General features: G+C 47.1%; 1 protein-coding gene across 1 annotated transcript in view; it reads left to right on the top strand.

Annotated features, from left to right (window-relative positions):
* The first annotated feature begins 8,922 nt into the window (after nt 1-8,922).
* Nucleotides 8,923-12,130, top strand: part of Rxrg (retinoid X receptor gamma) — a 42,190-nt gene continuing 38,982 nt past the window's right edge. The window contains exon 1 of the mRNA XM_041662680.1: nt 8,923-9,330. Coding sequence (XP_041518614.1) covers nt 9,282-9,330 — 49 coding nt within the window. The 5' untranslated portion in view covers nt 8,923-9,281. The remainder of the gene's footprint in view (nt 9,331-12,130) is intronic.

Here is a 12,130-nt window from a genome sequence, read left to right as displayed (position 1 = left end):
CTCATCTCTACGAGTTCCTAAGTGGAAATCAAGTGTAATAGCCATTTGCCTCCGTGTAAATATAGCTCTACAAGTGATGGGACCTTTGGGCTGTACTGAGGTTAATGGTGGCACTTCTGACGTCGCTGTCTGCCACACCCTGTTCAGCTGCCAGGCACGGTAATCTGCCTCCTGCAGTCACTGGGTGGTATATTTAGAGCCTCTTCCCCAAGAGCAAGAGGGATCTGAAAATAGACTGCTTTGCTTGTGTGCGATTGGGTTGCAGCCTCCAACCTCCACCTGAGTGCGCGACGGCACGCAGTCAGTGGCCAGCACCAGCAGTTCCCCGGAATCTGAGTGCCCACGGCTTTGGCCTAAGAGCACTGCTACGCTTCAGCTGTTCTCCCCCGATTTCAGGGACTTGAAGAGGCCTCTCCGAACTTGCATGTGACATCACCTCTTTGGCTGAGTTCTCTTGCGTCTGGACCCAGGCTGGGGTAGAGCGCTCCAGAATTGCACCGACGCCCCACTTTGGAGGGGACCAGATGTTTTCCCCTGGTTTCAGCTCCGTTCTTCTCCCAGCCTGCTCACTGCTGCTCTGCGCCCTCAGAGCTACCACGTGCACTGCAGCTGCGGTTGGGTTGTTTATGACAGGAGAGCTTTGCCACCACTACATGCCTGGGAATCGAGGGAAATAGGAGTTGCTGCAACTGTTCTTTCCGCTTTAAAGAATTTACGCCAACCCCATTTCATTAGGAGTTTCCTAAGACTCGTGGCTTCTAGTGAGATGCAGCAGGGTAAAGCCTGCTCTGTTAATAATTGCCGTCTCAGGCTGCGGAAATGGCTCAGTCCGTAAAGTGCTTCTTGTACAAGCATGAGGGCCTGTGTCCCCAGCACCCACATGAAAAGTGAAGTGCTGTGGTGCATGTCTGTCACACCAGAGCTGGGGGGGGGACAGAGGCAGGAGGATTCTGAGGAGTCTTAGGCTAGCCAGTGTACCTAGTGAGCGAGTTCTGTATCCAATGGGAGACTGCATCTCACAAAATAAAGTGGACAGCAATAGAGAAAGACACTCAGTGGTCACTTTTGTCCTCCACGTGAGCACACACACACACATACACATCCTTAGACCACACACAGAGAGACACAAAATAATAAAAAGATTATGATGTTAATAAAAAATAAGCAAGGTGGAGAGCAACTGAATGGTATCAACTGCTCGCCTACATAAGCATCTGCACATATATGTATACAAAGATGCACACACACACACACACACACACACGCACACAGAGACCTAATACTAATAATCCTCACCATCATTTTACCACCACATACTCTACAGGCATTTTTATTAATCTATAAAGCAAAATGGTAGCTCCTTTGGTAATATAAGTGTGAGACTGTCCATATGTCCAAGAGGACTGCTGTTTAACAACCCGCTAGGGTTCAAGTGTAACTTAGAGCTATAAGGCACTTAACTTTTTTTTTTCCAAAGAGCAACAGAAATGTTAAGTACTTTAACGGAAGATTTGACAGAGGAACTGGCCTTTAATGTGTAAGATTTTGACAGCAGAAGGAGTAGAGAGGACCACGCCAGGCTGGGGTCACAGTGCCAATAAACTGTGGCTTAGAATCTGCTAAGTCTACACACCCAGTGGCTACAACAAACCACACCTCCCGATCAGCAGGAGTTTCTTGGGTTCTCCAGGCCCCACTGTGCATTATGGCAAATAGAGAAAAAAGGAATCCTAGTGGTTTCCCGGGATTATTCCAGGGTGTTCTTTGCCATTTCTGCTGATGGGTTCCTCTGAGTGGATCCCAAACTCAACAGCACAGTAGAGCCCCCTGTGTTCTTGAACAGCTCTGAAACCCTGGCCTTCCCTCATACCAACCATAACATCTCTGGTGGCGAACATGTGCAGTGGGTCTTTAGGTTTCCTGGGTGAGTTCAATGGCAGACAAGTGGCAATCACTTCCTTACATGGGAACAATTCAGTCAGCTCATTTCACTGGTGACTGGGACAGCTGGCTGTGGTACAAACTAATAGCTGGTTTCTAAGCCACTAAAGACATTGAAGCTATAATTTGCACCCTTGTCAAATTTAGGGCATTTACATTGTTTTGTACCAGAGATAGTTCTAACGAAGCTAATCGGCATTGTACTGTGGCTACCTGGTATCTGTCTTCGGTTACTGAGACGACTATGCTCCACAGAAGCCTGTGATTCTGGGACAATGAAATCTGGGCTCTCAAATCCGATGCGGCACTGGTGAGAGAGCTCAGTTGGGAAAGTGCTTACAGCGAAAGGATGAGAACCTGGGTTCGGATCCCCAGCCCCTGGGTAGAAAGCTGGGTGTGGTGGCGTATTGGCTCACGCTGCTAACACTGGAGGAGTGGGGACAGGTGGATTGGTAGAGCTTGCTGTCCAGCCAGCATAGCCAAATTGGTGAGCTTGGTGTTGTCTCTAACAATAAAGGTGCAAAGAGATGAAGATACAAGAGATCAGAGATAGACCTCCACATGGCATATACATGCATATATGTGCTAATATATATGTACATGTCCATTTAAAAAATCAAACTGGAATCTGAGCATAGCTATACTCACTTCCTCACGTTCAGCATCCTGGAGTTGACATCAGGAGATCTTGCTGTACTCAACATATGGTTACGTTGATCATACGGTTACTAGGTTTCTACTACATGTAAGATTATGTTGTGGGGGCTCAGCGAGCTGCAGAAATAACTCAGACTTAGTTGCCAGTTGTCTAGCGGTTGCCACTCATTAAGAGTTTTCAGAGGCGTTTATGATGATGCAAGGAGAAGCTTGCTGATGCAACGGTGGTGCCAGCCACAGCTATGGCAGTCTAGAAAGTGGGAGAGAGAGAGAGAGAGAGAGAGAGAGAGAGAGAGAGAGAGAGAGAGAGAATTCAGAGGGCCACCCAAAGGACTCAAGTGAATGGCCTTTAGGGACAGTATTTGAACAGAGAGCAGAGGTGGGGACTGCTCTGAACTGAGGGGCAAAAGGAACACATACATGAGGGGATTATGGAGTGTCACTGGAAAATGGCAATTCACTCATCTAACCAGCAGTGGAGAGAGACAGAGGCAGGAAAAGAGATTCTGCACAGCATCCAGCATTCGTGTGGTCCATCTAGCCCAGAACCACGGTGAGAAGCAGGAGAACGGAACTCTGGAACGCTGTCCATTCAACATGGGGGAGAGAATATGTTACCCCAGCCTCTGCATCCCACATGTTGATCACTCCCTACTCAGTCATCAGACCTGTGGCGCTCACTGCCTGGCACCCTCCTCCCCACCTTCCTGCTTTTGTTCTGTTGAATCCTACCGATCTTTCAGATATGACTATAGTTCAGAAGTTTGCTGCGACCTTTCAATTTAAATCAGAGTCTCCTGCTATAATCAGCCATCTCATCCTTGTTTTCCTTCCTAGAGCTTACCATGGTTTCTAATGACATACGTGCTTGTGACTATTTGTTTAATATGTATTCCCTCCACTAGACTGCTCAAGCTCCAGGATGTCAGGGACGACATCCAGCTTTTCTATTCATAGATCTCGCCTGATAACTAGAAGCCAATGAGTGTTAAATGAGTGAAGAAGAAGAATTACAACAATATGTAGGAAGCTCTACTCTGGACCACACGTGTGTAATGGAAACATATTGTGATGATTCACAGTGATGGTCAACTTGGCAGAATCTAGAATAATCCAAGAGACCAACGTCTGGGCATTTCTGTGGGAGATAATCTCCATCAGATTAATTCAGATGAGAGACCCACCTGGACAGTAGACTGGGTTTCTGAACTGACTAAGAGATAGACAGTGAGCTGAGCATTTATCCCCTTCAGCCTGTGACTATGGATGCAAAGACTAGTGATGCAAACACCTGCCTCCAGCACTTTCCACCATGCTGGACTATACCCTTCAATTGTAAGACAAAGTAAACCACTTTCCCCTGGAATCGCCTTTGTTGGTATATTAATCACAGCACCAGGAAACTAAGACATGTATCAATAGTGAGAGGAAGAAGATGGTCTGGAAGAGTCACTCTGGCTAGGAGTCAAAGTTGGGGACATGGATTTTTTAAAAAAGATTTACCTAGTTTCATTTTATGTTTATATGTGTTTTATCTGCACGTATGTTTGTGCACCATTTGTGTAGTAGATGAAGAGGCCAGAAAGCGCATCACAGCATCTGGAACTGAGGTTACAGATGTTGTGAGCTGTCATGTGGGTGCTGGGAACCCAACCTTGGTCTTCTGCAAGAGCAACAAATGTTCTTAGCCCTTAGCCATCTCTCCAGCCCCAGCAATCTGATGTCATATCCACTCTGTCTCTGATAGTGATGAAGCCACATTAAAAATGTGTGTCTGTGTATAATATAGAATATATATTTGAGTAACTGTCTTTTCTTCTCTAATTTCACCACCTCGATGTCAATTTTTTTATCTATAAAATTGAGATAATAATTCTAGCATTTGGGAACACAAATTGGAGCTCAACATACTGTTATAAAGGTAAAGTTCACCAACCCACCTTCTCACTATGAGACTAGCTCATCTGGTTGCTGTACCTAATGTTTATTGGTAATCATCAAGTGAATGACTGTAGGTTTTCAGCTGTGTTTGCTGCAAAATATTATTTTATATCACCATTGGTCGAAAGAAAAACAAACTACCCAGAGATAAAACTGTACCCTTTGATTATCAGGCTTTTAAATATAAGATTCATTGGCTGAGTTCACACTTAATGTTACAGGGCAAATGCATATCCTCATTTAATCAAAAGCCCTTCTCAGAGCTCATTAATACAAGTTCAATGTATCATTTAACAGGACCTTTATCCTTGGCAAAAAGTAAACTCAGAATTCTCCTGAATGCATTAGCTAGTTCCTTCTACAGACAAGGAGCGTTTGGCCATTCATTTGACATCTTGATGAGAATTCCCTAACAGATGGAGACACTGGAATGACTGAAGTCCGTGTAGCTGTCTGGGGAGGGCTTCTGTCGGACATGCTGGACAGTCCGGATGCCGTTGTTACACCACTAATGGTTTGGGATGAGACATAGTGGGGCTGTGAGACTGAAGGGAAAAGAATGCCCACATTTCTTTGAACCTGGCAGGAAGTTTCGGGTGGCAGGTGAGCCTCTGGGAAGGGGTTGCGGGGAAAGAACCCTTATGTACTAGTGGTACACTGGCACTATTGCAAGCATGGCAACCACTTTTTGATGCAGCGTATTTATTAAATATCTATTAGCATTTGTGTCGGAATCACTCACAAAATCCACTGGCACTGTCTTTGCAGAGTTAACAGTTATGCAGTGACCACAAGGCCCTCAGCTTCGCTGTACTGGGGATGTGGCGAGCCCATATCTAGGAAATGTCACACAACTGCGAGTTTTGCCAGACACAGACTGGGGGGAGATTTTCCTATACAGGTATGGGACTGAGCTGGAACTTGAATGATGGGTAAGGATTTGGCAGATGGGAAAAACTAAATGAAAATGAGTAATAAATCATACTGAAGGAACCCACAAAAAAAGGATAGAGCGAGAAAAAACAAGAAAGCATTAATTTCTTTGAATTTACTTGACAGTATCCAAGTGGACACATGCCCAGTTCTTGTCATACATGACCTACAAAACAAAAACAAAGTCCAGGGACTCCAATAGAATGGACAGCATATGTATTCCCCTGCCCCCTCCCCGAGTCCAGCTTGCCCCAGACCAGAAAGATGCCAAGTGGCCGAGCTGCATGGACCCAGGACTTCAGGTCAACTGTCCCATAGTGTTTTCCTCTACCTACCTCAAAGGTTCTATTGAGATACAATGGCGAGGCCGCCATGCTAGCTTAAGAATTACGCTTGTTCTGGGAGTAAAGAAATGGTTTGATAGTTAAAAGCACTGGCTGCTCTTCCAGAGAACCTGGATTCAATTCCCAGCACCCAGATGTTTGGTCCATGGGATCCTATGTCCTCTTCTGATCCCTCCTGGTACTAGACACATGGTACACAGACATAACGTGCAAGAAAACACCCATACACGTACAATAATGAAAACATTTTACAAAGTAGTTTGCCTTTTCTGTGAGAAAAAGAAGTTGAAAACATACCTAACAGTGACAAGAGACGAAAACCACCAACAGATCGTCTGACATTAGTGTTGGGCTCTCGAGTGGGCATTTTAAAGGACAGTTTCTGAGCATCAGATTACTTAGAAGAACCCTTGCAAGCCTGGAATCATCAAACAGCCAATTGAAACAATGTGTCTCCGTTCTGACAGGCATATCATAGAAAACGTGGTTTGCTCTTGATGGAGATGCTTGCTTCAGACACCACAGTGGAGAAGGCAGACAATTGGGAACAGGTGGTAGGGTGGATTGCATTCCTGTTTCTCATCGGAGAGGAGAATGGAGGGAGCTTATTTAAAGAAAGTGAACTGAAGGGCCTCACTGAAGTCCTCATGCCATCTTCACTGCCATCATCAAATTAGCTCGGACATGTGGCACATGCATCATGCTTCTGACATAGTTTAAGTGGTGGGCATGTGTGGGTTCCCTTGTATACTCACAGCCCAGGGAGATTCGGTAATTTACAGTCTCACTGGGCTATAGCCGTGGAGTTGGGATCTGCGGCAAAATTGGCCTCAGACTTGGCACCAAAGGACAGACTTTCTCGTGGTATAAGATGCTATCTTTGTTCTATTCCTCTCAACATTTTGATTAATGTCTTGGATAAGATATGGAAGGCCATCTGTTGTATTTTCCGAAGTCATGAAATGGGGATAGGCATAAGAGATTACGCTGGCTAACAGAAGCATATTCCGGAATATCTGGAACGAGGAAGGAATGCCCTGTATTTAGAGGAATACAGGTAGACAAGGTAAGTAGGCCCCCAAACCAGTCATCCAGGAATCGGATGAGGGATGTATAGAAGGGTCAGCATTCACGAGTGGGGTGGCTTTATAAAGTTAGTTCTCTGGGAATTAACATGTAGAGCCCAGATGCTGGCCCACGTGAGCAAGCGGGCCTCCAGGGAGCTGGCCCGCTCTCCTTACACCAGCCAGCCAGCCCTTGGTTAGTGCTTTAAGACCCAGTGTCCGCCCACAGGGACACCAGACTCCACATAGCTCCTCACTGTCACCATGTGACCCGCCTTCTTGACTGCTGTTGCTCTGGTCCCCTCATGGCCTCCTCTTTTTGTCATCTCAATCTTGTTTTTGCCTCCGGTACTTTCCCCCTAAGTTTTCATTTTGGTTTCTTCTCGAGGTCAAATGTTGGTTTTGTTCCATAGTACTCTGCTTTGATTGACCTCCCTGGCCATCTGTGTCCTGCGCAGTATCTGGAGAAGCCTTTGCTTTTTGTGTAAGCCCTCAGTTCTCGTCCTGTGACCCTGGCCTTTGGGGAGAGTACTCACAGCGTGCCCACCACCTTCATATCACAGCTCGCAGTACAGTTTGACCCATAGTAGAGTAGTCATGCAAGTCTGACCTTCTCCTTACCCTTCCTTGAGGGTGTCTATAGAAGTGGCAGTATTGGAAACAAGGTGGTGCGCGTGTGGACACATTGATTGGTGTGAGTCTGTATGAAAGTGCGCATGCCCATGTATGCGAATGCAGAGGCCAGAAAAGGATGTCAGGTATCGTCTATCACTTTCTACTCTGCTCTTCTGAGACAAGGTCTCTCTCTGAACCCAAAGCTCACCATTTCTTCTCCAGCTAGGCTGGTGACTAGCAAGCCCCATCAATCAATCTTCCTGTCTCCACCCCAACCCCCCAGTGCTGGGATTATAGTTGCACATGACCACGTTCAGCTTTGTTCCATGGGCACTGGGGATCTGAACAAACACACATCAAGCATTCTTACTCATGGAGTTGTCTCCCCAGCCTTCTGGATGTTTTGAATAGTCATGAAATCTTCGTGATACATGCATACACTGTATGGAAGAACCTAGAGCATCTAGAGAAGGCATGGCTGTGTTTGGCATGGTAGGTCTTTTGTCAGAACTTCCAGTGACAAACCCCATAAGTGTCTCTTCTGTGACCTCAAAGAGTAGCCGAGATCGTGTAGGCCGAAGCTGTGGGGAGGAGTGGGGTGGAGAATGCTCTCTAGAGATGCTAGGGGATACTAGTGTACCCCAGCACTGAAGGTATTCAAATCTAGGCTGGGCAGTGCTTTCCCAGGGAATCAGTACATCAGACCCGAACATCAAAGGTACTTAGACTTCCCTCCGTGGCTTGGCTCTATCTAAGGGACTCTCTGGGTCAGTGAGAGAGCACATAAGATCCCTGAGCAGATAGCACAATGAGGTGCTCAAGGTAAAGTTATCCCTGCCCCCCACAGTGAAACATCAGTACAAATACCACTTTGTGGAGGCAACATCCCCTTCCTACCTATAGAACACCTTCTACCTGTATGCTCCCTGTATGCCCTGGTCTTCTGACTACTCTGTCAGGCTTCTAATGTTAGAGCCCGGACCACTGTGACTGGCCACCCAAGCGGGAGGGGCCCAGCCCGAATCTAAAGGCTGCTCTATTTTAGTTTTTCGTCTTTGGGCATCTAGTCTCATGCTTTTCTAATTTTGTGCTTATGAAAGGGCTCTGTTCTCTCTTGGCCCCCACCCCCGCCCCCTTTCACAGATCAAATAACGAGTGCACTGGACAGAGAGGAGCCAGAGTGAGAAAATGCATTTTAATAAAACCCCATTGATTTTTTGTGGGTGCGAGTCAAGGAAAAGGCACCTAAAGAGTCTTCTATCTGCTGCCACCTCCCCCTCTCTCCTGACCTACTAGGGCACTCACACATCGATTGGTTCCCAGCTAATAGATTGTGCCACCCGGTAGGGACCTCTGGGGACTCGCGGGGAGCTGGAAGAGTCGCTCACAGCAGCCCAGTCCAGAGTTAATCAAACTAGCAACAGGATCTCAGGCGCGGTGGTGGCGGCGGCGACGGCGGCGGCGGCGGCGGCGGCAGCAGCAGCAGCAGCGGCGGCGGTGGCAAGAGGCAAGAAGAGTAGCAGTGGCGGCAGCATTATGCGTGATTACTGACAGGCACCAGCTGCTGCCGCCGCCACAGCCTCTCAACACTATGTGGACTCTCGGATCTAGAGGCAGATTCCTGACTAATCCCAGAGGGCTGGCCCAGCTTGCGCTCCCCCGGCTGCTAGCAAGCGATGGCCACTCTTGTTAGCCCAAGTTGAAGAAAGCCGGGCTGTGCCTGGGAGTCGGGAGAGGCTGTACTACTCTTCAGAAGCGCGGCAGAGGAATGAACTGAGCAGCAAACATGTATGGAAATTATTCCCACTTCATGAAGTTTCCCACCGGCTTTGGTGGTAAGGACCTCACTTGGGCTTCACCATGTGAGTGGGAACCTGCTGGGGAGAGGCAGGGAAGAAACGGGATAACGTAGCTTGGAATTGGAAGGCGGGCATGTATGTTCATAAGCATGTGCAGTGCGTGTACCGCGTGTTTCGTGGGTGCTTATCCGTGCAGAAGAGGGAATGGTCCCAAGGTGGAGGCATGTTTGCATATCAGAAGAAGGGCCTGGGGGTATTCCGAGAGTCTAAACCAAACAAAGATAAAAGCGCTCTACTACCACCCCGCACGTCCTGTGGGCGTGAAAAGTGAGAGTGAGGGAAATTGCTAAGACGTACCTATTACAAATTGTAATGAGAAAAAAACAAGTGATGGAAAAGGCTTTGCTTGGGCAAAAAGTGCTACAAATACTTCGCAACATGGGCAAGGTTGTTTTTACTTAAAAGCTTTACAATTGGATTTTCAAAAAGGAAACATGCCCCTTTAATTTGCCACCCTGCTTCCCCTCCTGCGTTTTCCCCTTTTGATTTGCTAATAGCCTCTTCTCTCCTCCCTGCTGCTGCCCCCAATTCCACAGCAAGGGTTGCTGTCATCATTTCCTCTCTGGGGGTCGAGATCTAGGGCTGGGGGTAGGGAAGGCCAGGCTCTTAGGAGACAGAACCTGCCAACTGAGGCTCTAGGTAGCCAAGCCAGGCAGGGTAGTCACTCATTCCCCCGGAGGCCGAGTTCATGAGCTGCCTGCAATACCAGGCAAAAGTGTCCTGAGGACCCCCTCCCATCAGGCACAGGAGTAGTCCAGCCAGCCATGTGTAAATGCAACCAGCAGTCAAACCAACTGACTTCTCATGTGTCTGGTGGTGGCATGGAGTTCATGTTCCTGGGAACCAAAGTCAGGCTGTGCTGGATGGATTCTGGCAGGCATGGCAAAGCAGACAGATTTCCAAGGTCTTAACAAGTGGAGGCCCTGCTCTCCTGACCTCCTCTGTGAACAGAGCCGATTTATCCAAAGGCCTGGGAAGAAAGTTTGCCACTGTACTAGACTGAATCCTCAGCGAGGCATTGTGACACATGACTGTCCCTGGCTTGGAGGCTTTGGGTGAGGAGGTGTCTCAGTCCTTCAGAGTGTACCCAGTGACTGTACGAGCCAAGCAGGGGCCAGGCGGTCAGGGTCCCTTTGCACTGGGGCAGGCCCCTTAGGTGTACACAGTCATGCTGTACTGTGTACAGTGGCTGAAGCATTAGAAGATTGTTGATTGGGCCCAAAGGCAAGGAACCATGGGAATAGGTTCAAGGTAAAGCACAAGTTATTTAGGCTAGTTTGATGGCTGAGAGTGGTGGCCAATAATATGCCTGACATGTAGCCTCCAGGCTGTAGGCAGGTCCTTCTCCACTCCCATCTTACTTCCCTTCGGGGCTGAGAACAACTTTTCCCTCTGCACGTGAGCTTGGTTGTTTGAGGGGCATGTTTATGTTCAGCTCGATTCTTGAGATGCTCTAGGTCTGTGCGATGATGGCTTCAACACAGAAGAAGAAAGAGGAACTAGGCTAAGATTCTTTGGGGGCTGCTTGCTGGAACTGTGAAATATTAGCAACTCAAGGACCTTAGGGAGAGCTGAGGATGTCTCATTCAAATAGCCACCAAGATGAGGCCGAAAAGAAGGCCAAGATTAGTCCAAGGTGATGGATTGTAGAGTTGCAAAGTGTTTCCAGAGATGTCTCTGACTCAAACTGTAGAAGAATTGATTTGTAGCAAACAGAAGCATGCATGCACGCACGCACACATATACATACACACACACATACACACAGAGAGAGAGACAGAGACAGAGAGACAGAGAGAGAGAGAAAGAGAGGGTGAGAGAGAAAGGGAGAGAAAGACAGACAGAATGAGACTGCTGACATTGGTCCTTACTGTTTTATCATTTGTCCGTGTGATCTCAGGCAAGCTACTGAACCTCTCTAGACCTTCCTTCACATCTTCGATCTGTAAAGTGGGATTTGTAATCTCATTCTTAGAGTTTTGTTTTGAGAATTAAAGAAGTAGCTAGCACATGAAAAAACAATTATCTGTACATTTGGTACCAAATACAAATCGATATTTGCATCCTTCCTTCCCATTTTGCTCAGAAGCCAACATGCAAATCAATTTAAATACCAGATATTATTGTAGAATAATGAATTGGAGATCTGGAAAAAAACGTACAACTAAATCTGCAAAAAAACCCACACATTTTGCTGGCTTCAATTTTAATAATTGTGGAGGCTCCAGTATTTAGTGTAATTGTTATATGAGATCTGCTATAACATGGGGAAAGGTTTTTTTTTTTAAGCTTCTAGTGGTGCTTCTCATTGTCATCCCTAAGGAAGGAATGACTTATTTTGCTTGTTTCTGTTGATGTTTTTCATTTTGTTTGCGTGAGTCAGTTGAGAGGACGCCTACATTCAGAGCCAAAGGACTCTGTCCCTTCTGTTCTAAGAACCTGCAGTGAAGGAGGGCGATCCCGCTACAGGCTCAGGAAACCTGAGGATATCGCCTGTGGCCGTAATACCTCTGCCTTCATAATTACAGTGCTGGATGACTTTTGCTTTTTCACATAATAGCAAATAGAGCCACAGAAGGTTCTGGGGTCCTGTAAGAATCTCTAGGGCAGCCATGTCACTGTTGGGAAGGAACATTAATGTCTGGGTCATGCTTATGATGTGGCTGAAGTTCAATGCTCACAGGGACCTGCAAAGTGCCCACTCTCGTGCTTAGACTCCGACTCGGCTCTGGATGGTAGAAGTGTTTTCTTCTTGGCTAAGTCTTGGGTTTGCCAA

This window comes from Microtus oregoni, unplaced genomic scaffold (genome assembly GCF_018167655.1).
Source record: "Microtus oregoni isolate MIOR12 unplaced genomic scaffold, Mior012 000013F_ref0000133, whole genome shotgun sequence".
NCBI classification, from domain to species: domain Eukaryota; kingdom Metazoa; phylum Chordata; class Mammalia; order Rodentia; family Cricetidae; genus Microtus; species Microtus oregoni.
Note: the sequence above shows the minus strand (reverse complement) of the source record. Positions and strands in the feature narration are given on the sequence as shown.